This window comes from Dasypus novemcinctus, chromosome 1 (genome assembly GCF_030445035.2).
Source record: "Dasypus novemcinctus isolate mDasNov1 chromosome 1, mDasNov1.1.hap2, whole genome shotgun sequence".
Lineage (NCBI taxonomy): Eukaryota > Metazoa > Chordata > Mammalia > Cingulata > Dasypodidae > Dasypus > Dasypus novemcinctus.
Window position 1 is genome coordinate 129,493,920 of NC_080673.1, and position 25,114 is coordinate 129,519,033.

The 25,114-nt window shown below is 38.2% G+C and overlaps 2 protein-coding genes across 11 annotated transcripts in view; one reads left to right on the forward strand and one right to left on the reverse strand.

Moving 5' to 3' along the window:
- Positions 1-8,833, forward strand: part of NUP54 (nucleoporin 54) — a 54,903-nt gene extending 46,070 nt beyond the window's left edge. The window contains exon 12 of the mRNA XM_004472581.5: positions 8,006-8,833. Within this exon, the coding sequence (XP_004472638.1) occupies positions 8,006-8,134 (129 nt within the window). The 3' untranslated portion in view covers positions 8,135-8,833. The remainder of the gene's footprint in view (positions 1-8,005) is intronic.
- A 1,817-nt stretch (positions 8,834-10,650) lies between these two features.
- ART3 (ADP-ribosyltransferase 3 (inactive)) overlaps positions 10,651-25,114 on the reverse strand; it is a 184,352-nt gene continuing 169,888 nt past the window's right edge. For 7 of the 10 annotated variants that reach the window (XM_058296721.2, XM_058296716.2, XM_071215980.1 and 4 more), the window contains 4 exons: positions 16,761-16,793; positions 14,000-14,032; positions 12,745-12,777; positions 10,651-11,046 (listed from right to left, as the gene is read on the reverse strand). In XM_058296721.2, the coding sequence (XP_058152704.1) occupies positions 10,892-11,046; positions 12,745-12,777; positions 14,000-14,032; positions 16,761-16,793 (254 nt within the window). In that variant the 3' untranslated portion in view covers positions 10,651-10,891. Of the gene's footprint in view, positions 11,047-12,744; positions 12,778-13,999; positions 14,033-16,760; positions 16,794-24,422; positions 24,977-25,114 lie in introns of those variants that run through there. The other 3 variants (XM_058296743.2, XM_012530655.4, XM_023582822.2) reach the window with 2 other exon arrangements.

Below are 25,114 nucleotides of genomic sequence, written 5' to 3' on the forward strand. Positions count from 1 at the left end.
CTACTCAGTTTCTATCCCTGATAACCTATCTTCCAGACTCTACTTCTGTCAGACTGCTCCGTATCCTTAGTTCATATCAGTGAGATCATGCAATATTTATCTAAACTTTGTGGCAGCCTTACTTCACTTAACAAGGCTTTCGAGATTCATCCATGTTGTTGCATGTGTACTCCTGGGTTCTTGAAAAGTATTAATACACTCAATTAGATTCCATTAAGTATTTGCAATAAAATTGAGAAAGAATCCAAGTTGTAATAAAGAGCTATATTGAAAGAGTTTTATGTATGAAAACTATAATAAAATTAGGAGTAATAGAAACACCTATGTTTCTAAAATAACGAAATTGCTTTGGGAATTGAATCATACCATATTTGTTTTGTTAGCCACAGTCCATTTTTCACCACAGGATTCATTGTGTTATACAGTCCAGTGCTTTGTACAGACCATTCAAAGGGTACACTCAGTGGCTCTTATATTCATCATAGAATTGTGCTGTCATCATCTCAGTCAATTTCGAAACATTTTTATTACTCCAAAAGGAAAGATCCCATATCCCCTCACACCCTGCCATTGTCCCTTAGAATTGATATGTCCTCTTTGCCACTACTGCAAAAATATTACAATATTACTGTTAAATATAAGCCATAAGTTATTTTAGTTGTAGTTTTCCCATTTATCACCATATACTTAACACTTTCTAAAGGAAGAGCATTCTTAATACTATTAACCACAGTTTTTCTCCACCATTTTATACACTCCACTATTTTATACAGTCCCTACCTTATTTTCTAGCTTCCTTTCAATTAAATTACTACATCCACAGACTAAGCCTTTTAGCCACAATCACATTAAGAAATCAGTAGTGTTAGTTTTACTTATATGACCATCAACTCTATTCATTTCCACACATTTACAATAAATCTTATTAAAAATTCTACATACATTAAGCATTAGCCCCCATTTTCAACCCACATTCAATGGCCTTATAACCTATACTCTAGTGTTTACCTCCATGAATTTACTCATCATTTTAGTTCATATTAGTGAAACCGTACAATATTTGTCGTGTCTGACTTATTTTACTCAACATAATGTCCTCAGGGTTCATCCATGTTGTCATATGCATCCCAATTTCATTTCTTCTTACAGCTGAATAGTATTCCATTGTATGTATATACCACATTTTGTTTATCTACTCATCACTTGATGGATACTTGGGCTATTTCCAAATTTTAGCAATCATGAATAATGCTGCTATGAACATCGGTGTGCAAATGTCAGTTCATGTCTTGCTTTCAGTTCTTCTGAATATATTCCTAGTAACAGGATTGCTGGATCATACGGCATGTCTAGATTTAGTTTCTTGAGGAACCGTTAAACAGTCACTCATAAAGGCTGCACTATCCTGTATTCCAACCAAAAGTGAAGGAGTGTTCCTATTTCTGTACATCCTCGCCAGCACTCAGAGTTTTCTGTTTTTGTAATGGCCATTCTGTGAGGTGAGAAATGATATCTTAGTGTAGTTTTGATCTGCATTTCCTAATAGCTAATGATGTTGAATATTTTTTCCTGTGCTTTTTGGCCTTTGTATTTCCCTTTTGGAGATATATCTATTCAAGTCTTTGGCCCAGTTTTTAAATGGTTTGCTTGTCTTTGCATTAATGGGTTGTATGATCTCATTATATAATATGGATATCAAATCCTTATCAGTTATGTGGTTTCCAAATATTTTCTCCCATTGAGTAGGCTGCCTTTTCACTTTCTTGACAAAGTCCTTGAAGTGCAAAATTATTTGTTTGAGATCCCATTTATACATTTTTTTCTTTCATTGCTTGTGCTTAGAGTGTAAAGTTTAAGAAACCACCACTTATCACATGTCTTGAAGATGTTTCCCTACATTTTCTTCTAGCAGTTTTATGGTCCTAGCTTTTATATTTAGGTCTTTGAGCCATTTTGAGTTAATTTTTGTATATGGCATGAGATAGGGGTCCTCTTTCTTTTGGATATGGATATCCAGTTTTCCCAGTAACATTTGTTGAATAGACTGTTGCTGGCTCAGCTGGGTTGGCAGCCTTGTCAAAAATCACTTTGCCATAAATTTGAAGATCTGTTTCTGAACATTCAATTCTGTTCCATTGGTCACCATATCCTTTTATGCCAGTGCCATGCTGTTTTTCCGCTAATATGCTTTAAAGTCAGGAAGTAAGACTTCTCCAACTTCCTTCTTCTTTTTACCGGTAGTCTTGGCTATTTGGGACCTATTACCCTTCCAAATAAATTTGGTAGTTGGCCTTTCCAATTCTGTAAAAAAGACTGTTGGAAGTTTTATTGGGATTGCCTTGAATCTGCAGGTAAATTTGGGTAGAACTGACATCTTAATGATATTTATTAAGATGTTCTTCCATTTATCTAGGTCCTCTTTGGTTTCTTTTAGCAATGTTTTGTAGGTCTTTGCATACAAGTCCTTTATGTCCTTGGTTAACTTTTTCCTGAATATTTGATTCTTTTGGTCTCTATTGTAAATGGGATTTTTTCCTCACTTCCTCCTCAGATTGCTCATTAGTAGTATATAGAAACACTACTGATTTCCGCATATTAAATTTGTATCCTGCGACTTGCTGAAGTTGTCTATTCTAGTAGGCTTGTTCTGGATTTTTCAGGATTTTCTAGATATAGGATCATGCCATCAGCAAATGGAGGAAGTTTTACTTCTTCCATTCCTATTTGGATACTTATTTCTTTTTCTTTCCTAATTGTTCAAGATACTTCTAGCACAATATTGAGTAACAGTGATAATAGTGGACATCTTGTCTTGCTTCCAATCTTAGCAGGAAAGCTTTGTCTCCATTGAGTACAATGTTAGCTGTGGGTTTTCATTATATGTACTTTATCATGTTAAGAAAGTTTCCGTCTATTCCTATCTTTTGCAGAGTTTTCATCAAGAAAGGAGGGATTTTGTCAAATACCTTGTCCATCAGTAGAGATGATCACATGATTTTCTTCCTCAATTTAGTAATGTGATGTATGACATTGATTTTCTTGTGTTGAACCACCCTTGCATACCTGGAATAAAACCCGTGTGATCACGATGTATAATTCCTTTAATGTGCTGTTGGATTCAATTAGCAAGTGTTTTGTAGGATTTTTTGCATCATAATCATTAGAGAAATTGGTGTGTAATATTTTTCATGTTATCTTTATCTGGCTTTGGTATTACGATGATGTTGGCTTCATGGATTGTTTGTTAGTGTTCCCTCCTGTTTTTTGTTTGTTTTGGGTTTTGGTTTGGGTTTTTCTGGAAGAGTTTGAACAAGATTGGTATTAATTCTTTGAAAGATTTATCTTTTCAAGGAATCAACTTCTGGTTTTTTGTTCTCATTTATTTCTGCTCCAAATTTGTTCTTTCCCTTTGCTTTCTCTGGAAATAGTTTGGTTCTTTTTCTGGTTCCTCCAGGTGTTTTAGATCTTTGATTTTTGCTCTTTTTAAATGTAACCATTCAGGGCTATATATTTCCCTCCCAGTACCACCTACACTGCATCCCTTAGGTTTTGATATGTTGTGTTCTCATTTTCATTCATCGCAAACTATTTACTGATCTCTATAATTTCTTCTTTGATCCACTGATTAAGAGTGTTGTTCACCCTCCATATATTTCTGAGTTGTACCTTTCTCAACCTGCTGATTTCCACCTTCATTCCATTACAATGATGGATAGTGCCTTGTATAATTTCGCTGTTTTTAAATTTATTGAGACTTGTTTTGTGACCCAGCATATGGTATATACTGGAGAAAGATCCATGTGCACTTGAGAAATATGTATATCCTGTTGTTTTGGGGTATAGTGTTCTATATACATCTGTGAGGTCTCATTTACATCTTACCCAAGTTCTGTCTTTCCTTACTGATCCTTGTCCAGTTACTTTATACAAAGACAAGAGTGTTGTATTGAAGTCTCCCACTATTATTTTAGAAACATGTATTTCTCTTCAGTTTTGCAAGTGTGTGCATCATGTATTTTGGGATACTGTTGTTAGGTGCATAAATATTGTTATTCTTGCTGAATTGCTCTTTTTATTATTATATAATGTCCTTCTTAATCTCTTATAGCATTTTTCAAAAATCCTTTTATCTTTTTTTAAAGATACATAGATTGCACAAAGTTTAGCAGTTTTAGTATTTAAAGTTTATTTTGTCCGATATTAGTATTCCTACTACACATCTTTTTTGATTACTGTTTGCAGGGAATATTATCTTTAGCCAACCTTTTACACTTTCATTCTCTTTGTGTTCTTGTAAGTTGAGCCTCTTGTAGACAGCATAAAGATGGCTGATACTTTTTTTATCCATTCTTTCAGTCTGTCTTTCAGTTGGGGAGTTCAGCCCATTAACATTTTTAAAAAAACTTTTTAAGATTTTTTCAGCCCCTCCGCCCGCCCCCCCCCCCCCCCCCATTGTCTGCTGTGTCCATTTGCTGTATGTTCTTGTGTCTGCTTGTATTCTCATTAGTTAGCTCCAGGAACGCAATCCTGGGACCTTCCAGAGAGAGAGACGCTCCTTCTCTTACATGACCTCAGCTCCCTAGTCTGTTGTGTCTTTTATTGTCTCTACTCTGTGTCTCTTTTTTGCTGTGTCATCTTGCTGTGCCAGCACTCTATGTGGGCCAGCACTCCTGCATGGGGTGGCACTCCACAAAGGACAACTCTCCACTCGGGCCAGCTTGCTGTGTGGGCCAGCTTGCCTTCACCAGGTGGCCCAGGGTATTGAATCCTAGGACTCCTTTATGGTAGACAGGAGCCCAACCACTGGAGCCACATCCGCTTCCCCCATTAACATATAACAATATCATTGTAAAGGCATTATTTACTTCATCCCTAATATATTTTGACTCTAACTGACCTATCTTACTGTTAGTCTTTGTATCCTTTTGTTACCCTGATAGTCTTCATTTTCTACATTCTTCTCCAATCCTCTCTCTCTCTCCTGTCTTTTTTCCTTTCAGGTTGCAGCACTGCCTTTCATATCTCCTGTAAATCCGATCTCTTGGTGATATACGCCTTTTGTTTTTGTTTATGTGTGAAGACTTTAAACTCAACTCTCAGTTTTGAAGGACAGTTTTTCCAGATTAAGAATTCTTGACTGGAAGTTTTTCTCTCAGAACCTTTAATAAATCATACCACTGCTTTCTTGCTTCCTTGATTTCCAATGAGAAATCAGTACTTAGTCTTACTGAGCATCCCTTGTATGTGATGAATTTTTTCTTTTGATGCTTTCAAAAGTCTCTATTTTTGGCATCCGATATTCTCAATAGTAGGTGTCTTTGTTTTTCATAAGGTGTCTTTGTTTTCATGGGAAATTTTCAGTCATTTCCTCAAATATTTTTTGCCATCCGGGATCAGTCTTTCAAATGGATTTTAAATGAGTTAAACTCAGGTTATTAAAATAGTGCTCATACATGGGAAGGACTTTTTATAAAGGTTAACAACTGTAGTTGTCATCATCACTACCATTGCTCTGTACTTTGTACTTCAAAACATGAGAATTCTCCATTTTCAGGACTGTTTGCTAGTTATCTATATTTGATGCCTTTGAATTGTTTTAATAGCATACCCTTGATTTTTATTAATCATACACTGAAAGGCTATCTAAAAAGATGTAACTGCATCTTCTGTAAAAATTGCTGTTAAAGATATTGCTTGTTTTATATTTGTCTGATTTTATTGCCCTTAAGAGTATGTCTTTTTTTTTTGTTTTTGTTTTTTATTGACTTTGTAATAATATTACATTAAAAATATATATGTGAGGTCCCATTCAACCCCACCCCCCCACCTCCCCTCTCCCCCCCCCCCCAACAACACTCGTTCCCATCATCATGACACATCCATTGGATTTGGTAAGTACATCTTTGGGCACCTCTGCACCTCATAGACAATGGTTCACATCATGGCCCATACTCTCCTCCATTCCATCCAGTGGGCCCTGTGAGGATTTACAATGTCCGGTGATTACCTCTGAAGCACCATCCAGGGCAGCTCCATGTCCCAAAGACGCCTCCACCTCTCATCTCTTCCTGCCTTTCCCCATACCCATCGTCCACCATGTCCACTTTTCCCAATCCAATGCCACCTCTTCTATGTGGACATTGGATTGGTTGTGTCCATTGCACCTCTATGTCAAGAGGAGGCTCAGATTCCACATGGATGCTGGATGCAATCCTCCCACTTTCAGTTGTAATCACTCTAGGCTCCATGGTGTGGTGGTTGTCCTTCTTCAACTCCATCTTAGCTGGGTGTGGTAAGTCCAATAGATCAGATTGTAGGTGCTGGAGTCTGTTGAGGTTCAGGACCTGGCTATCACATTGTCAGTCCAGAGATTCAAATCCCCTAAATATATCTTAAACCCCAACATTAACTGCACCTCCAGCACATTAGCATGAAAGTCTTAGGAAGGGAGATCCCATCTGAGTCCAGATTCATCACACATAAACACCATTTCCAAAGAGGGGCCATCTGCCCTGGTAGTTAACCCCATCGGCCATGACCATAACTCCCATGGGTCTCTTTAGCCTTCAAAGGAACCAATATCTGGGGGTTGTATCTGCTTTATCTGTCTCTCTGACTCTGCTCAGTTGTGCATGAGGGCAATCCTTCTGCCAGCCTCCAGACTCTTTTTTAGAAACTCGTAGCCATATAAACTAATTTCTCCTTTCCATTTCCCCTTTACTTTAGGTCAAACAGCATTTTAAAGTCATGGTATTTTATGTAGACGTGGCTATTCTGCTGATCCGCATTGAACCTTCCGTATAAGGTCATTTTCCAGTTGCATCATCAGTTGGTAGTTGATAGTGGTCCCTCGTTGCCAGGGAGGCTCATCCCCGGGTGTCATGTCCCACGCTGGGGGGAAGGCATTGCATTTACATGCTGAGTTTGGCTTCGAGACTGGCCACATTTGAGTAACATGAAGGCTGACAGGAGGAAATTCCCAGGCACAATGTTGCTCTAGGCCTTGTTCTTATTTTAGGTTTATCAGCTCACAAGCATAGTCATTAGCATCAGGGGCTCACTGTTGAACCCTCACTCCCTCCTGGTCCCCGCCACTGTACCTGGGAGACTGTTGCTGCTCCCCTAGGGACCACGACCGAGCACCACTGGCCAGGAACCCAGTACCCCCCCTGCTGTGGTTTTTAATTGTTGCCACTATGAGTATATCCAAACATTACCATGCACCCTGGACATATGTTCTGTACAGCTCCCTGTCAGCCATATATCACCTGTCATTGGTATCCCATACCAGTATCCCTCCATTGCCATTGTTGAAACACTCTGTGATCCAGAACTCCCCGAAATTTGAAGCCCAATATAATGTCATGGTCCCTTACTAGGGAATGGCATATAGCGATGGGTTTAAAGGATAGATAAAGAACTTGGATAAAGTTAGATAAAGAACTTAGATAAAGAATGTTGACTTGAAAAAATTCCACATCCTATCTCTTTCTCTTTTTTTTTTTCCCCCCCCCCCTAATTATTCAGCTTTTCTACACAGGAGTCCTAGACCACAGCAATGTATATATATAATATACAGCACTCCCACACATCCACCAGAAAACCTTTTCCCTTCCACAGTGATACTCTTACGCCCTATTCATATCATATTTACTTAAAGTGATGTACAGAGTCTGAGACATTAGCTTTCTAACAAGGTAACATCTGTGCTTACATTATGGTGCATACTTTAGGATACACAGTTCTTTACATTTTTAGTTATCCTATGTTTTACATTATGGTTTACATTATCAGTCTGTCATCTCCTATATGTCTTTTACTATAGGTCATCCAGGAGTTTTATTAGCAAAAAATACAGTTTAAATATGTGTGCCCACTATATATAGAACACATTTACTAGGTACTGTATTGCTAGTAAAAAAGTGAATAATAGAATCCTTTCCTGTAAGTCGCTTGCAACTTAATGGATTAATGTATTAATATGGTTTTCTTTAATTCATTCTAGCATTTGAAACAACAACAGGAAGGCCTTAGCCACTTGATTAGCATCATAAAAGATGATCTAGAAGATATTAAGTTGGTAGAACATGGATTGAATGAAAGCATCCACATCAGAGGTGGTGTCTTCAGTTGACAGACATGCATCCTCTTACTGCATCAGGCCTTCCTTAAGAATAAAACTGACAAAATGGAGGAAATAAAGAAAACAACCCTCTCCTGGCTTGGTTTCTGAGAACTTACTTAACAAATATTGTTCATCAAATCTGAAATAACATAAATTACCTCACAGCTCTTCAAAGATAGCCTTGGAAAGATTTGCATCTAAAAGCTGTATTTACTTTAAAAAGAAGTACATAATCATCAAGAGTATATGTACTATTGTACATTTTTACAACGGCATTTTTCTTAAAAGTAATCAGTGTTTAATGATTATTCTCCATCGAGTCTATATTGTGCTCTCCATAGCAAGTATATATGAACTGTCTCCTTTGCACATAGCAAAAACTATGTAATTACTTGGATATTGGAGATTTGTACTTCAGAGTGTAAGTGTACATCTGTTTTTATATTTGTGAATTCATCTGTGGGAAGAGTAAAGAAAATCCAAGAGTATTTAATGATTAATGTTGTTTTCTTTTCACTCTAAAAAGATTTGAAAATATATTTTTATATTGTTTTAGTTATTTGGAATTTACACAACATACCTAAGCAAATAAGATATATCAATACTACTCATCCTTGTTGCAACCTTTTTGTTTTTTAAAACCTTTTTATTTCTAAAAAAAAGATGAAAATATAAATAAACTCTTGATTTGTAATTACTTTTATATAATTTTGTCTGGTGTTTCGTTTTCTTGGCTTTTGGAGAATGACCATTTGTGTCCACATAAACAGTAAATCATAATCATAATTCAAGAAATTTAATCCTGTTTTGAATTTATTTTTCCCTCCCAAAAACTTTTGTCAATGCTCACATATTTTGACTAGGGTGATATATCAAATAAAACTTCAGATACCAACTAAGATAAAAATTCCCTAATAATAGATCATTAGTATCTGAAAATACTAGAAAATCTGAATTAGTATCCTAATATGAAATAGTGTTTCTTAATCAGATCATTTTAAACAAACTTTAAACTGCACACCTGAGCGTGCTTACCCTTCTTGAAATGCTTTATGTACTCCTGGTATGATATTTTGGCTTATATTGAAGGATGTTAAAACAGTTCCATTAATTTTGCCATTGTATTTACTAGAGGATAGTGATGAGTGTGATTTTATATATATAATATACATATATATATAAATATATAAAACATATATCCAGAATTCATCCTCTGAAGAAACCCTGAAAGTATTTTCTCCGAATTGCAGGCTAGCTAACAGCTGTATAGGAGACTGGGAACTTTAAAACTGATTATCTTTCCAAGTTGGCTGCTTGAAATTTGCCGCCACTTTTACCAAGCTTATGGTGTGCAGTTTCTTATACTACTCTATACTATCCTCTTTCATAATTCTTCCCTCCCCATTGTTGCACTTCCATCATTGTTGAAAAGGGATTTTCTTTTTCTCCTTTGCCCAAATGATAGGAATTTCAATCCTTCTTATCCACATAATAGAGTATGAAGGAATTTCTGTCCTTCTGCATACCTCTTTACAAGAGATGTTGATCTAATTGATAAGAACTGTTACTCATTGGGCCACATTCTCTAGAAGGCAGATCATTAATCATGAATACCATATTTACATCTCTAAACTTTTATTTTTTGTGTTCTGACATTGTTAGGTTTCTTGTCCTTCCTGGTTCTCCAGGTATGTACACCTAGACAGGGCCCAGGATCTGCCTTTTAAAGGCAGGCCTAGTGAACCTCCTAGGTTTCTATCCTGCTGGTGTCTGCAATGTGTAAAGCAGGCCTGTGACACTTGTTCATATATAATAGCTGGTTAGATAACTGGATTTGATCTGTCTTACAGATATGTTCCAAACAAGTGATAACCAAGTTCGAGATCTGAGTGGGAGGAAAATTTTGGCCTCAGGACTCAATTGTGATCTCCAACACCATTTACCAGTTTTGTATTTAGTCCTCAACTTAATAGTTCTTGTGGATAGTTTTCACTTAGAATGCTGAGCATGAAGAGAAGAGGTAGAATTAAAGCACACTGAACTTCTAGAACCTAATTTAGATTTTATTTAGCATCTCTGTAGCTTTAAAAGTGGCTTTAAATCCTTTTCGAAACATTGGTAAAGTATAAACAAGTGTTGGTTTCCCAAAGCCCATGCCTAAGTCTGTCACTGTTTATCCACCACAATGCCTCAGGACAAAAAGATACACTTTTGTATAATTTCATGTTACCCTGTTTGATATATACAGCACCCTGTCTACAGTCCCGAGTTATGAAATTCAAGTAAGATACTATGTAATGTGAAATACTTTTTAAACCGTTGTGTTTCTAGAAATAAAACTTCATATGTATGAGGGAAGATTAAGAGATTGAAGGATGATATTATCTGAAGTCAAAGTCTGATCTTTGAAAGTAATGAGTTGAAGATATTTTAAATTCTAAATTCAGGTATTAAATTCATGTTAACTACTAACGTAAGTATTGGGCATTTTAATATCTGGCAGTTCTAATGAAATTATATCTAAATAAACTTAAAGTCTTTTATTGAATTCAACTGAAATATACATTTTTATACAATCAGAATATAGAAATAACTGAAGTTAATTCTATGACAAATCATATCTGCACCAACTTTCTGAATTTGCAAAATGAATTAACAAGCTATTTTCTTGGTATCAAGTGACTTTGGCCAAAAAGTGAAAAATGCATCATTCCTTTTGATTTCCTGTAGAATCCCTGTAGTGTATTTCAAGTAATAAAGAATGTATCAAACTCTATAAGCAACAAGATTTAAAACAGAAGCACTGATTAAAATGATGAATTTTCCAAATGGTGGAAGAAGCATTTTGCCAGAGGATGCAGAGGGATGGGTTTTGGGACCTGGAACTGGAACCGGAACTGGAACTGGAACTGGACCTGGACCTATTAATGAGAACAAAGTCACTGACAGAAGTCATTTTTATATACAGCTATTCTCTGAACTCATTGTCCTTTACTTATAAAATATATATTTTACTTTACAGAAATTACTTTTAATATCAGGTATCATCTACATATATATGTATATATCCTGAATATCTAAACAAAGACATTCAAACTGAGTTAGAAACTGACTTGAAATACATCCAGCCAGCAATAATTTTCAAATAAATGTAGTTTATTACCTATTTCAGTCTATATTTCTTTATATATGATCAAGGCATGCTGATCCAGTCTTTATCTAGAATTTCACAGGCCTTTTAAACAAACTGAATCCAGATAACTAACAAAGTTCCTTTGGTGGTATGCTTTTATTTATATGGCTAAGACAATTACTTTTTGTTCAAGTTCTCTAGAATTTCTCAGCAATTTTCTTTTTCCATTTTCTGTATGTATGCAAGGTAAAGTTTAATTCTGTATCCTTTTTATGTCAAGTAGGACAAAATATATTTCATATGCCTATTAAAAAAGATACCAATATACATTTGTATATAGTTTTATTTTTAAACACAAAGCTCTGCAAGATTTTTTTTTTTTTTCTTTCCATACCTACACTGCTCTAGGAAAACTGCTTCCCTTTCAACTGTAATAGTGGAGAAAAGCAATGGTCCTTCCATCTCAGAATGATCTGTATCAAATTGCCCTTAACTCATGTAACTGAATTACTGCTATGTTTGTGTTTAAATAGGCTATATTGGGAGAGTGGTCTGAAAGTATTCAATGGGATCACCACTCAGATTTCATAGGGAAAGCCAAGAGAAAATAACTGGTAAATTTTATAAAAGCTTTCAATTCATAGTATCAATTTACTTGCCATAGTTATACACATGAAGTTATATGATGAGATGGACAGGCAGATGAACGTATGCATTAGTTTGTTAGTATAGACCAGTGATTTTCAAGCTAACAATTGTGCCCCCTAAAGAGGCAGTTTGGAAATCTGTCAGGGTATTTTTTGATTGTCACAACACTGGGGTGAAGGTAGAGGGCTAGATACCCTGCAACACTCAAGACAGTAATGAGCAAGTTAAAAACTTATTTATAATGATCAAGCCCAGAACCAAACTCAGTTTTACATATAAATGAAGTATTTTTGACAGCTTTAACATAAACTGAACATACTAGCTTTTATCTAGTGTCCACTGTTTCTCTTCCCTTTCATTGTCTTTTACTTCTGGTATGGAACAGCTTCCAATTTTCTCTTAAATCCAGATTTACTTGGTAAGTAAATATAAGCATCTGTCTACTTCGTTAAGTCTCCTAGTATAGTCTAAGCATTTTAATATTGAAATTTATGTAGTTTTATTATAAATTATAGAGGATTATATTGATTTTTTAAGTGGGTGCAGGTAGGTCTTATCTATGAATCTTATTACAGAATAATATGAGCTTTATAAAATGTTGGTTAAAAAGGAGCATTGAGTTGAAAGAATTGAGACCACTGCTCTAGACAGTACAGTCTCTAACCACAGTTGAAAATGCTGTGAAACAAAATCAAGTTGCCCCCACCCCACAGGCACATATATAAGCATTTGGACATGACAATATACTCAATTCTTACGATGATTTAAACTCTTATTTCTCACTTTTTCTATTGCAAAAACAGACATTTATCAACTGAGGAAATGAGATATTTCTTACTAGGACTGTCGATACTTCCTTGAATTCTGCCTTCTAAAATATAAACAGATTTTCAGTTAACTGCATTGTACATCTTTTTTATCCAGAAGAATATAAAAGATTAAGCAAACTTGGTTATTTCTAGGGGCACTTCTGAGAAGGATATTAGGTTTAGAAGTATGTGTGAGGTCTGGGAAGGTTTATTTTTTTTACTCATCTGTGCTCTTGGAATTTTTTTTTACCATGAATATGTTTTCCATTAAAATTGAAGTTAAAATGTTGTTTATTAGAAAGTATTGCCACACACTGTGCAAATGCTTTATGTACACTGTTGCCTTTATTTCTAACAGTCCTCTTATAAGGTAGGTGTAGTTATCTGTGAAATGTTTTGAGGGATGACACCCAAAATCACAGAGTTAATTAGTGATAGAAATGTCTGATTTCAAAAGCCTTTGCTCTTAATTACTATGCTATATTACCTCTAAGTGTGTTCTATGCATAGCCATGAAATATTACAATATAATCATATTTTGACAGTTTTGAAGAACGTATGCCAATTCTAGGTGTCCAGGATAGAGGTGTGTATCCTATAACTAAATCTGGCTGGATGACTGTCACATAACAGAAAGTGAAAAAACTTGAGTCCTAGTTTTGTCTTTCTAGCTTCCAACAGGTTATATAACCTTCCTATGTTCCATGTCCTCAGGTCTAAACTGGCAATAACAATGTTTATCTCATTGGATTAAATGATATCCTGCATAAATATGTTCTGACAACACCTTTAAGAGCCTTCACTACAAATAGCTCTCCAGGAGAAGGCACAAAACAACATTGTCCCAGCACAAAGAACATGTTTGAGGTCCTTCTGAAGAACCTGACTTGGAGGAGTACAGAATGTCTGGTTCCAAAATGATTATGCTGTAGGGTTCTTATTCACACCTCTTTGATGGTGCTATTCCTGTGACTACAGATTCCGTCACAGCAGCCTGCTCATCTCCGGAAGCTTCCTGTCCCGTTCTGGAATGGACAGAAGCAACTGGGAAGCCAACTGTTCCAGTTTCAGGTCAAGTACCTTTTTCTCTGTGTGGCCCAGAAAACCATAATAGCAGCCTGCTACTCCACCGAAAGGAGTTAAGATTTTCCCCATCTGGCTTGTAGTCTGGGGTATAAGAAGCTGTATAATCAGGTGTCTGCCCCAGACCCCTTAAGACTGAGCTAATTCGTAAAGGACTTGGAACCCCATGGTGCCTCTACCCCCAAAAAAAGGATTTATTACCAGGTTTTTCATCCACTTGTACCACTTTTATTCCTAAATGAGAAAAGAGATTTTCAGATAATGAAACAGCTACCATTTATTAGTTTTCTTTTTTACCAGAATTCATTTTGTCAGGTACTAATCTCATTAGGTCTTTAATCAATCCTACCAGACAAGTTTCCTCATTTTACAGATGTGGAAGTAGAGGCTCAGAAAAATGAAGTAATTTATACTAAGGTGTAGCAGTTTGATATTGTTTATGAATTCCAAAGATAGATACTAGACTATGTTTGGTTACTCTGGGCATATTAGATTGGATTCAGAGGTTTCACTTTTACTTAAATAATAAATGAGACTTTGATTGGGCCATGTTAGTAGGATGTTGAATCTCCGTCCTTTGGTGGGTGGGGACTAACAGAAACTGCACATCAGAGAAGGGAGTTTTGGGTTTTGAGCTGGAGTCCAGGAAGTAAACACCTGGTAGAGAGTAGAGCAGCTGAGCCTGGAAAGAAATGAGCCCTGGGAAGAGAGGAACACAGGAAGCCTGAACCCGTGCAGACATTGGCAGTCATCTTGCTCAAACACGTGGAAACAGACTTTGGTGAGGGAAGTAGCCTACACTTTATTGCCTGGTAACTGAAAGCTTCTACCCCAAAAAAATACCCTTTATAAAAGCCAACAGATTTCTGGTATTTTATCGGCACCCTTTTGGCTGACTAATAAAAAAGGCATCCAGAGGAAAGTGGGAGAGTAGAGACTTTCTGATGGTGGGACTGCCTGACTACAAACCCATGTTCAGCCCTCACATCCTGCTTGGCAGCTGCATTTCAAACAACCACAGGGTGCCTATGAAATGAATAAAGTCAGGTGCAGTGAGTTGAGGAGTTGTAGACACAAGCTGTGTCATCACTGTCACTAGAGGTTCCCTTCCCTGTTGTGGCCAAATAAATTCAAACGTACAAATGTGAAGAGCTGCAACAGGAACTTCCCTCTGAGCCTAAGTCTGTGCTTTGTGTAACTAACTGTAAACATGCTGTGTCTGTACACAGCAATATTAGCCAAAGCTCAGCACTGGGGCAATAAATGTAATTGTGGGTGCTAAAAATCTAATACTAAAAATCTAATTTCTTTAATATATGTTCATACCCATAATAACAAAACTTACTAAAAATTATTTTGAAAGCACTATATTACTAAGGAGAAAAGTGTTAGACATGGAGGGGGCTTTTTCCCTAAGATTTTGTGTTTTTATAGATAGTCCTTATGGATAACGCTGTGAGGTAAACATGACAAGTGCAAGCCACCTTCAAAAGAGGGAGAGAAATATCACTACTGTCTATAAAACGTCGACATGTAGGGCTAGGGCAGAGATCCTTAGATTTTCTCACTGTAGGCTTTCTGGTAAAAGATATCAAATCAGATCCGATTTTTTTTTTTTTTACTTCTTGTCTCGATGGGGGGGGGGAGCTTTTATTTTTCCCTTCCCCTATAAACCTAAATTTTGAGGTCCTTCTGAAGAACTTAACTGGAGTCACTGCTCAGTTTCTCTGGCCACAGCAGCTCTCAAGGCCTCCCATTAGCCTTGCCCTAAACTACAGCTTCACATTTTTAAATACCTATGTCATGGCTATATCTTAAAGGCAGGATAAATCTGTCATGGTAAATACACTGGAAAAACTCTTGAGGAATAACCAGCATTGAGGAAAGAGCATTTGACCATTAGTTAAGAGCCCGGAGTCCTTCACTCATTTATGTGATCTTTTGCAAAATACTTGGGCTCAGAGGGTCTCAGTTCCCTGCATGTTCAATGGAAACAATTATGCCTATACCCCTCATATTGGCAGCTTCCTCTCTGGCATGCCTCTGGCATGCTTACCAAGTAGTGAAAAAGATTCTGGAGTTTGCATTCCTAAATGAGAAAGAAGTTTTCCATGGCTTATAGGTTACTCCAGTGAGTACAATTTTTCAACTCTTGTCTAATGAGCTTAAGCGACACAAGTACCAAAGGTTCCACCGCACTGCACTGTAGTTTCACCAAGTTTAAAAAAATATATCTGGCTACATGAACCCTCACTGTGTAAATCCATGGCACCTCACTATGTCTGTATCCATACTAAAAACACTGGGTTTTGTTAATAGGGATCCCAGACATTGTGATGTTAGCCAAAGTTAATAGTCAGTTTTGTACATGAAGGTGAGGTTTCTATTAACTCCCAAAGCAGACGCTTTCCCTATAGAACTTGGAAGGTACTGGACTGTATGCATCCTGGTCCCAGCAGCCTTCCCCCTAGTCATATCTCCCAGCAGAGCTAACTTTCCTGCTCCAGAGGCAATGCTGCCTGTTCCATTCTGGAATGGACAGGAGCAGGTGGTAGCCAACTGTTTCAGTTTCAGTGCAAGCACCTTTTTCTCTGTATGGCCAGGAAGTCCTAATAGTGCCTGCTACACCAGCTGAAAGGAGTTAACATTCTCCCCACCTGGCTTGCAGTCTAGGGTATATGAAGCTGTATACCCTGGTGTCCTCCCCAGACCCCTTAAGACTGAGCTAATTGGTAAAGGACTTGGAACCCGAATGCTAGGGAGGAAAGGCATCTTCTCTATTCTCTTCCCCAGTTCAATCTTTGTAGAGTAACTGTCAGGCAGCTGCAGGGAAAATATTCATAAATAATAGTAAATATTCATGAAAAAGAGTACCATACAATATTTTCTTTAATGTCTGGGGGAATCCTTCTCACCTCATACTTAGGCCCAGAGAGTAAATACAAAGATGAAGATATCTTACCAGGTAATTGGGTAGGTTCATGGTTTTTCATAGCTAAAGGGAGAAATGAATACCAATTAGTGTTCGTAAGTTATCTTGCATTGTTAATACCCCCTTTTGTCTGTATCTCCTTCATATCCATCCCTAAAACAAACTAAAAACTTTTTAATGATTCTTCATTTTCTAACTGAACAAAGTCCAAGCTCCTTAGCCTAGAATCTAAGAACTTCAATAACACAAGCAATATCACTCCAACCTTATCTTCATAAGGCAGGTGAGTACACAGATTTTTAAAAAATAAAAACAGTACTGGATTCAGTTTTCTGCTTGGTTGGTCACTTATTAACTCTATGAGTTTGCGAAGGCTACTTAATCTCTGCGCTTCAATTCCTCATTTGTGCAAAATAAATACTTACCTTGAAGGTTTGAATTGAATGAGGCTCAAAGAATACTGCATACAAGTGTTTGGTACATTGCCTAGAATATAATGATTGACATCCCTCTGTTCTGGTTTAGTGCATTCCTCAAACTCTCCATGCCCAGTAATGTTCTCAGGCTTTCCTCTCCTCTTTCCTCCTAACCTTGTAGCTAGTCTCAGACTAAGTAAAAAGATGACTTAACATGTAAGACAGTGGGTCCCTGGCTTTTTATGCCTAAGGATGAGAATAAGAACTCTTTAGTGAAAAATGCAATCAGCTTGAAAATTAATTTAACTGTATACTTGGCTATTTACAGTAGAAAACTTTTTAAGAGATGGGAGGTAACAGAGTTGAAGGAGAGAAGGGAAGATTTAACCTACTAGAATCTGAATACCTGATGGTGAAATTATGGCTAGTGACCCAGAATCTCTCCTAGATTAAACAAACAGTTGTAGATGATTTTAGTTTTGCTTTGTTCTGAGGTTTGACCAAAGTCATGACAGACTTTTTAAAAAAAAACCCAAATCCTGATTACATAATACATTATAATTATAGATAATTTTGAAAAATATCAGAAACTATTAAAATTAAAAATCACTCATACCTCAGAGATCATCGTTTTTGATATTTTGGTGTATTTTTTTCACTCTTTTTGCTTTATATACACATATATGTACAGATATATTTTTAATAAAATTGATATGCTCTACTTTATATCTTATTTATATTTACCATTGTATTATGTGTACCTTCTCATATCATTAAATATTTTCCAAAAACATGATTTTTAAGTTGTTTAGTGTTTCATAATATAGGTAATATTTAATTTATTTAACAATATCTAACTGTTGGATGCCAAGGTTGTATCTAAATTTTTCCTACTATATAACGATAAACATTCTTATACATAAATCTCTGAGTTTCCCTCTAATTTCTGTAGGACAAATTAACCAAGAGTGTTATCACCAGGTCTATTAGTCAGGGTTCTCCAGAGAAACAGAACCAACAGGTGATTTTATACATACATACACAGGAATGTATATATGTAAATACTGAGAGACTTATTATAGGAATTGGCTCACACAACTGTGGGGACTGGCAAATTCGAGTTCTGTAAGACAGGCCACAAGTTGGAAACTCCACTGAAAGTTCAATGAATTCCCCAGGAGAAGATGACTGGCTAAAGTAAAGAGAGAAATTCTTTCTGACTGCTGAAATCATCAGTTCTCGCGTTAAGGCCTTTAACTGATTGGATGAGATTTCTCTTATTGCTGAAAGCAATCTCCTTTGTTGATTGTAGATAAAATCAGTCACAGATACAATCAACTCACTAATGATTTAAGTCAACGAAATACCTATACAGGAACAACCAGGCAAGTCAGTGCTTGCTTGACCAGACAACTGGACACAATAAAATAACCAAGTTGAAACATGAACTTAATCATTCCAGTCCATCACTTGTCAATTTGGCACCCAAACACATCTCCTTAAATCATACTTAATTTCTAAATAAAAACAGTTACAGCCATACTTTCACCTAACATAATTCAACTGTCCTGCATACAACCAAAAATGCACTCACACCCCAGGAGAGAATGAAACTCGTTGGGTAATGGTCACTCTTAACTCAATATCCTGTAATTTAAATACTATTACATAAGGCTTATGCAACTTATGTTAAATGATAAGAGTCTATAATACAGAGAAGAAAACAATAACATTTGTTTTATAGATATATACAAACATACTCATAATAGAAAAAGGAAGAAATATTTATAACCATTAAAGTCCTTGTTTCTGTAACTGGTCGTGTGGTTGTAGCATATTTTTATAACTACCTTCTTCCACTACCCATTCCATATTGCCTTTACCCTCAGGAAGCACATCAGATGGTCATAGTTCTTTGTCTGATGGGGTGACCCGATATTCCAGAAGGTTCTGGGCCATTAATAGTCCTGCCTGGATTGGGTTGTTGCAGATTTCCATTGACTTTAATCACAGGGCATGGTGGTTCTAAGAGACACTCTAAGGGCTCTCTTCTGTATTCCACGCAAAGTCTTCTTTACCTATATTGTATAGAAGCAGTTATATTTCCCCTGGATAATCACAATCAGTCACTACAGTGAGTTCAGTAATTTTCCTCTTTGCCTGCTGATTCAGAAGTATGAGGAGCCCAAAGTGGCAGAGTAGCTTGCTCTGCTGCCTGAACTTGTAGCAACACCTCCTCTTGTTCTGGTCCTCATTCAAAACTAGCAGTTCTTCAGGTCACTCAGTAAATGAGCCAGAATAACACACTTGAATGAGGAATATGTTGCCTCCAAAATCCAGAGAGACCAATCAGGTATTGTACCTCTTTTTTGGCTGTGGATGAGAGGCAGATCCTTCTCCTTAGGAAATAAATTCTTAACATGCCCATACCACCGGATGCCTAGAAATTTTGCCTAGAAATTTCACCAAAGTGGAAACCCCTGAATTTTTTGTTGGACTTATTTCTCACACTGTGATATCAAATGACTTAAAAATAAGTCAAGAGTAGTGCTCACTAGTTCCAATCAGCATGAATATAATGGACCAGTGTGCTGTCTTCTAGAAGGGAAAGATGATTAAGGTCCCCAAGGACTAGACTATGCCATTGGGCTGGAGAGTTAATATGGTCCCAAGCGGGAGAGTGAAGGTCTTGCCAGCTGAAAGCAAACTGTTTCTTGTGGTCCTTAACAGTTATTGAGAAGAAAGCATTTGTCAGATCAATAGCTGCTTATCAGGTACGAGGAAATGTGATTTGCTCAAGTAATGATACCACATCTGGAACAGTGGCTGGAAATGGAGACACCACTTGGTTAAGTTTGTGATACTCCACTATCACCCTCCAAATCCATCTGTTTTCTGCACAGGCCAAGTAGGAAAGTTGAATGGGGATGTGGTGGGAATCACCACACCTGCATCCTTCTTCAAGTCCTTGATGGTGGTATTAATTTCTGGAGTCCTTCAGGATGATAGTATTGCTTTTGGTTTATCATTTTGCTAGAGAGAAGTACTTCTAGAGGCCTCCACTTGGCCTTTCTGATCGTAATAGCTCTCACTCCATAAAACCATAACCAATGTGAGGATTCTGCCAGTTGCTGAGCATATCTATTCTAATTAAGTATTCAGATCTAGGGAAATAACTACAGAATAGGTCTGGGAACCCACTGGAAAGACTGAGACAGACCTGGGCTAAAACGCCATGATCACCTGACCTCTATATGCTCCTACTCTGGCTGGTGGACCACAGAGATATCTTGGGTCTCCTGGAATTAATGTCAGTTCCAAGCCAGTACCTAATAATCCTCAGAATGTCTTATTATTTCCTATTCCCCAATCCATAGTCACCCTGATAAAAGGTCAGAGGTCCCTTTGGGGTAAGCTAGGAGGAAGAGTAATAGTATAAATTTTGGGCAGTATAGAAGGGTCCTTCCCAAGGAGGACCAGCCCTCCCTTCATTCAAGGGGCTCTGGGCCTGTAAACTGTCTTAAGTCTTAGAACTGATTGAGGGGCAGTTACTCTCTGTGTTGTGATTCAATGCGGTCACCCCTCGGGCTGAAGTGTGGTTTGCTGGCCTGGCGGGGGAGCAGCCACGGCAGGCCAAGCCACTGCCCCCATAATAGGGTGGCTGGTCGGACTCACCGCCACCCCTGAAGGAAGCTCAGCATGGGCGCAGAGTGCCCTCTGGTCTCCCCTTCCCGGCAGCCACGCCTCCTCCCGGATGGCGCCACACGATGCCTTGTGGGGCGGCACCCTTCTTCTTCCTTCTCCCTGCACAGGCGCAGGGCGGAAAATTCCAGTCTGCCCTTTTCCCCTCCCCCGACAGCAGCAGCAGCCAGGCGTGGGCGGGAAACTCAAGTCTGCCCTCCACCCCAGCAACAGCAGCCACCAATCCCTAAACCCTGCCCCTTCCCCCAGCAACAGCGACAGCCAATCCCTAACCACCACCCCTCCCCCGTCCAGTACCGCCCACTGACCTTTCGCCGGCAACCAATCAGAACAGGGCGTGGCTTCGACCAATCAGCCTTCCCCAGCCCCTATAAAACTGTTGCCTCTCCCTCAATAAAGTTGGACTTGCGTGTTTACTTTGTCTCCGCGGTAGTTCTTCTGCCGTGCGCCCTCCAGTCCTGAGAGCCCCCGACAAGGGCCTGGCCTCCCTTGTCCCCAGTTCGTCGCCTACTTCTCCGGGCGACCCCTTCGTCGCCGGCTTCGCCGGGCGACCCCGTCAGCCGAACCGCGCAACCCCTGTGAGACCGATCCCTCGTCTGCTGCCGGACCGACCCCTCGTCCCAAGCGGGACCGACCCCTCGTCCCAAGCGGGACCAACCCCTCGTCCAGAGCTGGACTGACCCCTCGTCCGCAGCCAGACCCCACCTCTACCGACCGAGCAAGCTGCCGCAATTCAAGTTAGACTTTTGTTTACTTGGCCTAAACTCTTCTGGTTTTATAGATCAAGTAAGAAGTTAGCAGACATCCCCTCTCTTTTATTTCTAGGTATCCTGTGATCAACCAGCCAATGTCCTAGATCTCTACAAGTGAGACTATTCTGATTGCTACTCTGAGTGTGCTATCATGGTTGCCACGCTCACCTTGTCTTTGGCAATTAAGTGCTGCCACTTGGCTTCTGCCCACCCATAATCTGATCATACCTATTTTGTTTAAGAATCAAAATTCAGTCACTGAATTTCCCACAGTAATAGCTGACCTACCAGGAAGAGCAACCATAGAGTTCTTCAGGGATAATGGAGATACAAGTTTATTCCTTACAGTTGGGGTAAAAGCTATATCCTCTAGACATTCCTGGGATAAGTGAAAAGGATTTACAAGATAAACCTGCTCTAATACTCCAATCTCTCTAAGCCTTTGGATCCCCTCATTTACGTTATACAGTGCAGTTCTCGCATTTCAACTTCAGGTAATGCAGGCTACCTTTTGGTACCTGCTTTAGTCAACAATCTGAAAAACCTCTCAGAGCCCTTTCTAACCTCTCAAGCTACAACACTGAATTCAGAATCCAGGCTTCTTGGGCCCATATCAATAATTTCAGCCTGGTTCAACTTTACTTTCCTTACCCATTATTTCACACCCTTAATATCATTTCCACAAATGTCCCCAATTGCTGTCTACATAAATTTGAAACATTATGTAGTTCTCCTAGGGGGTAGCACATCTTCCTCATGGGTCACATTTTGTACCTCACCTTTTGAGGCCTGTTCAGATTTCAGTTTAGTTATAAGTCTGGAAGAGAAGAGGTGGTGGAGGTGGGTCCAGAGAGGAATTAGTGTCTTGCAAGCCAACAACTTCAGAATTTTCCATTACAGTTTCATTTAGTAAAACAGTGTTAATCTCCTCAGATAGAGATGAGAGGGTTGTTTCCTCAGGGAAGTGGTTACAGGTTTATCAGTCACAGCAGGAATTCTCAGGGGAGACCATTACAGGTTTATCTGGCAAAGAAGACTCAGCAGAATCTAGGGTTTCAATGTCCCCATGGTCATCATTATCAGCCTATATGTCCCCATTCCAGTTTTTAGAATCCCATTCCTTCCCAATCAATGTCCTCATTTTAATAGTTGACACCCTGCAAGGTTGAGAATTCAATTTACATTTTAAGTCAGCCACTTGCACAATGAGACTCTGTATCTGGTTTTCAGAAATTTCAAGTCTGCAGCTACAAGATATAACAATTTCTTTCAGGGCACACATAGAAACGTTCATGTCCTTCATGAGGTGCTTGAGCTGGGAATTTGAAGTCTTTCTTTAACAGCTGTATTCAGCAATTTATGAACAACAGCCAGCATCATTATCCATTTTAACTGCATCAAACTCTGTTAAGGCATCATTTAACAATGTCACCCAGAGCCTTGCCTCTTTTAAGTATTTGAATAGCAGTATCCAATGATAATATTCTGTGTATCTCTATTGCCAATTCATGCCACAGACTGTGAGTGCCATCTTGATCACTGGAAATGGAGTCACTGGTGCCTTTGATTCTAATCGGATTAGAGAGCCAATTTCAAAAACCTCAGAATCAACTCAGAAATCTCACCCTTGAGATTCTGTTTCTCTAGGACTATTAAGTTGGTGCAAAAGGAACTATGGTTTTGGAACGTGAATTTTAAATCATAACTAGGCGCAAACACATCTTTATTAATCAAAATAGGAACCATTAAAATCAACACATTTTTGCCAATGAGAAATAAGTTTGTTTATTCCTATAGCATAAAAATCCATACTTTGGGATTTGACCAACTATTGGAGAGCATTTTTTGCATCCTGCTGGTTGTGGAAGTGTTCTCCCTGCAAAAAATTGTTGAGATGCTTGAAGAGGTGGTAGTTGGTGGGCAAGAGGTCAGGTGAATATGGTGGACGAGGCAAAACTTTATAGCCCAATTCATTCAACTTTTGAAGCATTGGTTGTGTGACATATAGTCAGACGTTGTTGTGGAGAAGAACTGGGCCCTTTCTGTTGACCAGTGTCAGCTGCAGGCATTGCAGTTTTTGGTGCATCTCATCGATTTGTTGAACATACTTCTCAGATGTAAATGGTTTCGCCAGGATTCAGAAAGCTGTAGAGTATCAGATCGGCAGGAGACCACCAAACAGTGACCATGAACTTTTCTGGTACAAGTTTGGCTTTGGGAAGTGTTTTGGAGCTTCTTCTCAGTCCAAGCACAAGTTGGCTGTCACCATTTGTAGCATAAAATCCACTTTTCATTGCACACCACAATCCAATCAAGAAATGGTTCATTGTTTTTGAGTAGAATAAGAGAAGATGACACTTCAAAACTATGATTTTAAAAAAATTTTGGTCAGCTCATGAGGCACCCACTTATCAAGCTTTTTCACCTTTCCAATTTGCTTCAAATGCTGAATGACTGTAAAATGGTTAAAGGTGAGTTCTTTGGCAATTTCTCGTGTAGTTTAATAGGATCAGCTTCAATGATTGCTTTCAACTGGTCGTTGCCAACTTCCAATGGCCAGCCACTATGTTCCTGATCTTCAAGGCTCTCCTTCGCAAAACTTCTTAAACCACCACTGCACTGTATGTTCACTAGCAGTTCCTGGGCCAAGTGCATTGTTGATGTTGTGAGTTGTCTCTGCTGTTTTATGACCCATTTTGAACTCAAGTAAGAAAACCACTCAAATTTGTTTTTTGTCTAACATCATTTCCATAGTCTAAAATAAATATAAAATCAACAGCAAGTAATAAGTCATTAGCAAAATAAAGAAATGTACATTAAAATGATGTATAACATAACCACATTTATTTAAGAATGTATGCCAAAATCAAACAGTAAATTGCAACAATGCAAAACCACAATTACTTTTGCACCAATCTATTACTTGGTACCAAAATCTGTATTATCAGGATTCTCCAGAGCAATAGGAAAAAAACAGGATATATGCATATGTGCACACATGTACGTATGTATATAAATATTAAGAGATTTATGATAGGACTTGATTCTTTTGACCATGGGGATTGGCAATCTGAATTCTTTAGGGCAGGCCACAAATTGGGAACTTCAATGAAAGTTTCGACAAATTCCCCAGGAGAAGATGGCTGGCTGAAGTAGAGAAAGAAACTCTTATTTCTGACTGCTGAAATCATCAGTTCTCCCTTTAAGGTCTGTAGCTGTTTGGATGTGACTTCTCTTTTGCTAGAGGCAGTCTCCTTTGTTGATTACAGATGAAATCATCTACAGATGCAATCTACTCACTAATGATTTAAGTCCACAAAATACCCTCACAGAAACAATCAGGCCAGTGCTTCTTTGACAAACTGGTCACCATAACCTAGGCAAGATGACATATCAACTTAGCCATCACATGGGTCAAAAGGTATAACCATTTTAAGGCCAGCAACACATATGATTAAAACTTCCCTCCAGAAAATGTGTTCCATTTTATAATCTCACCATTAATTTAGGAGTG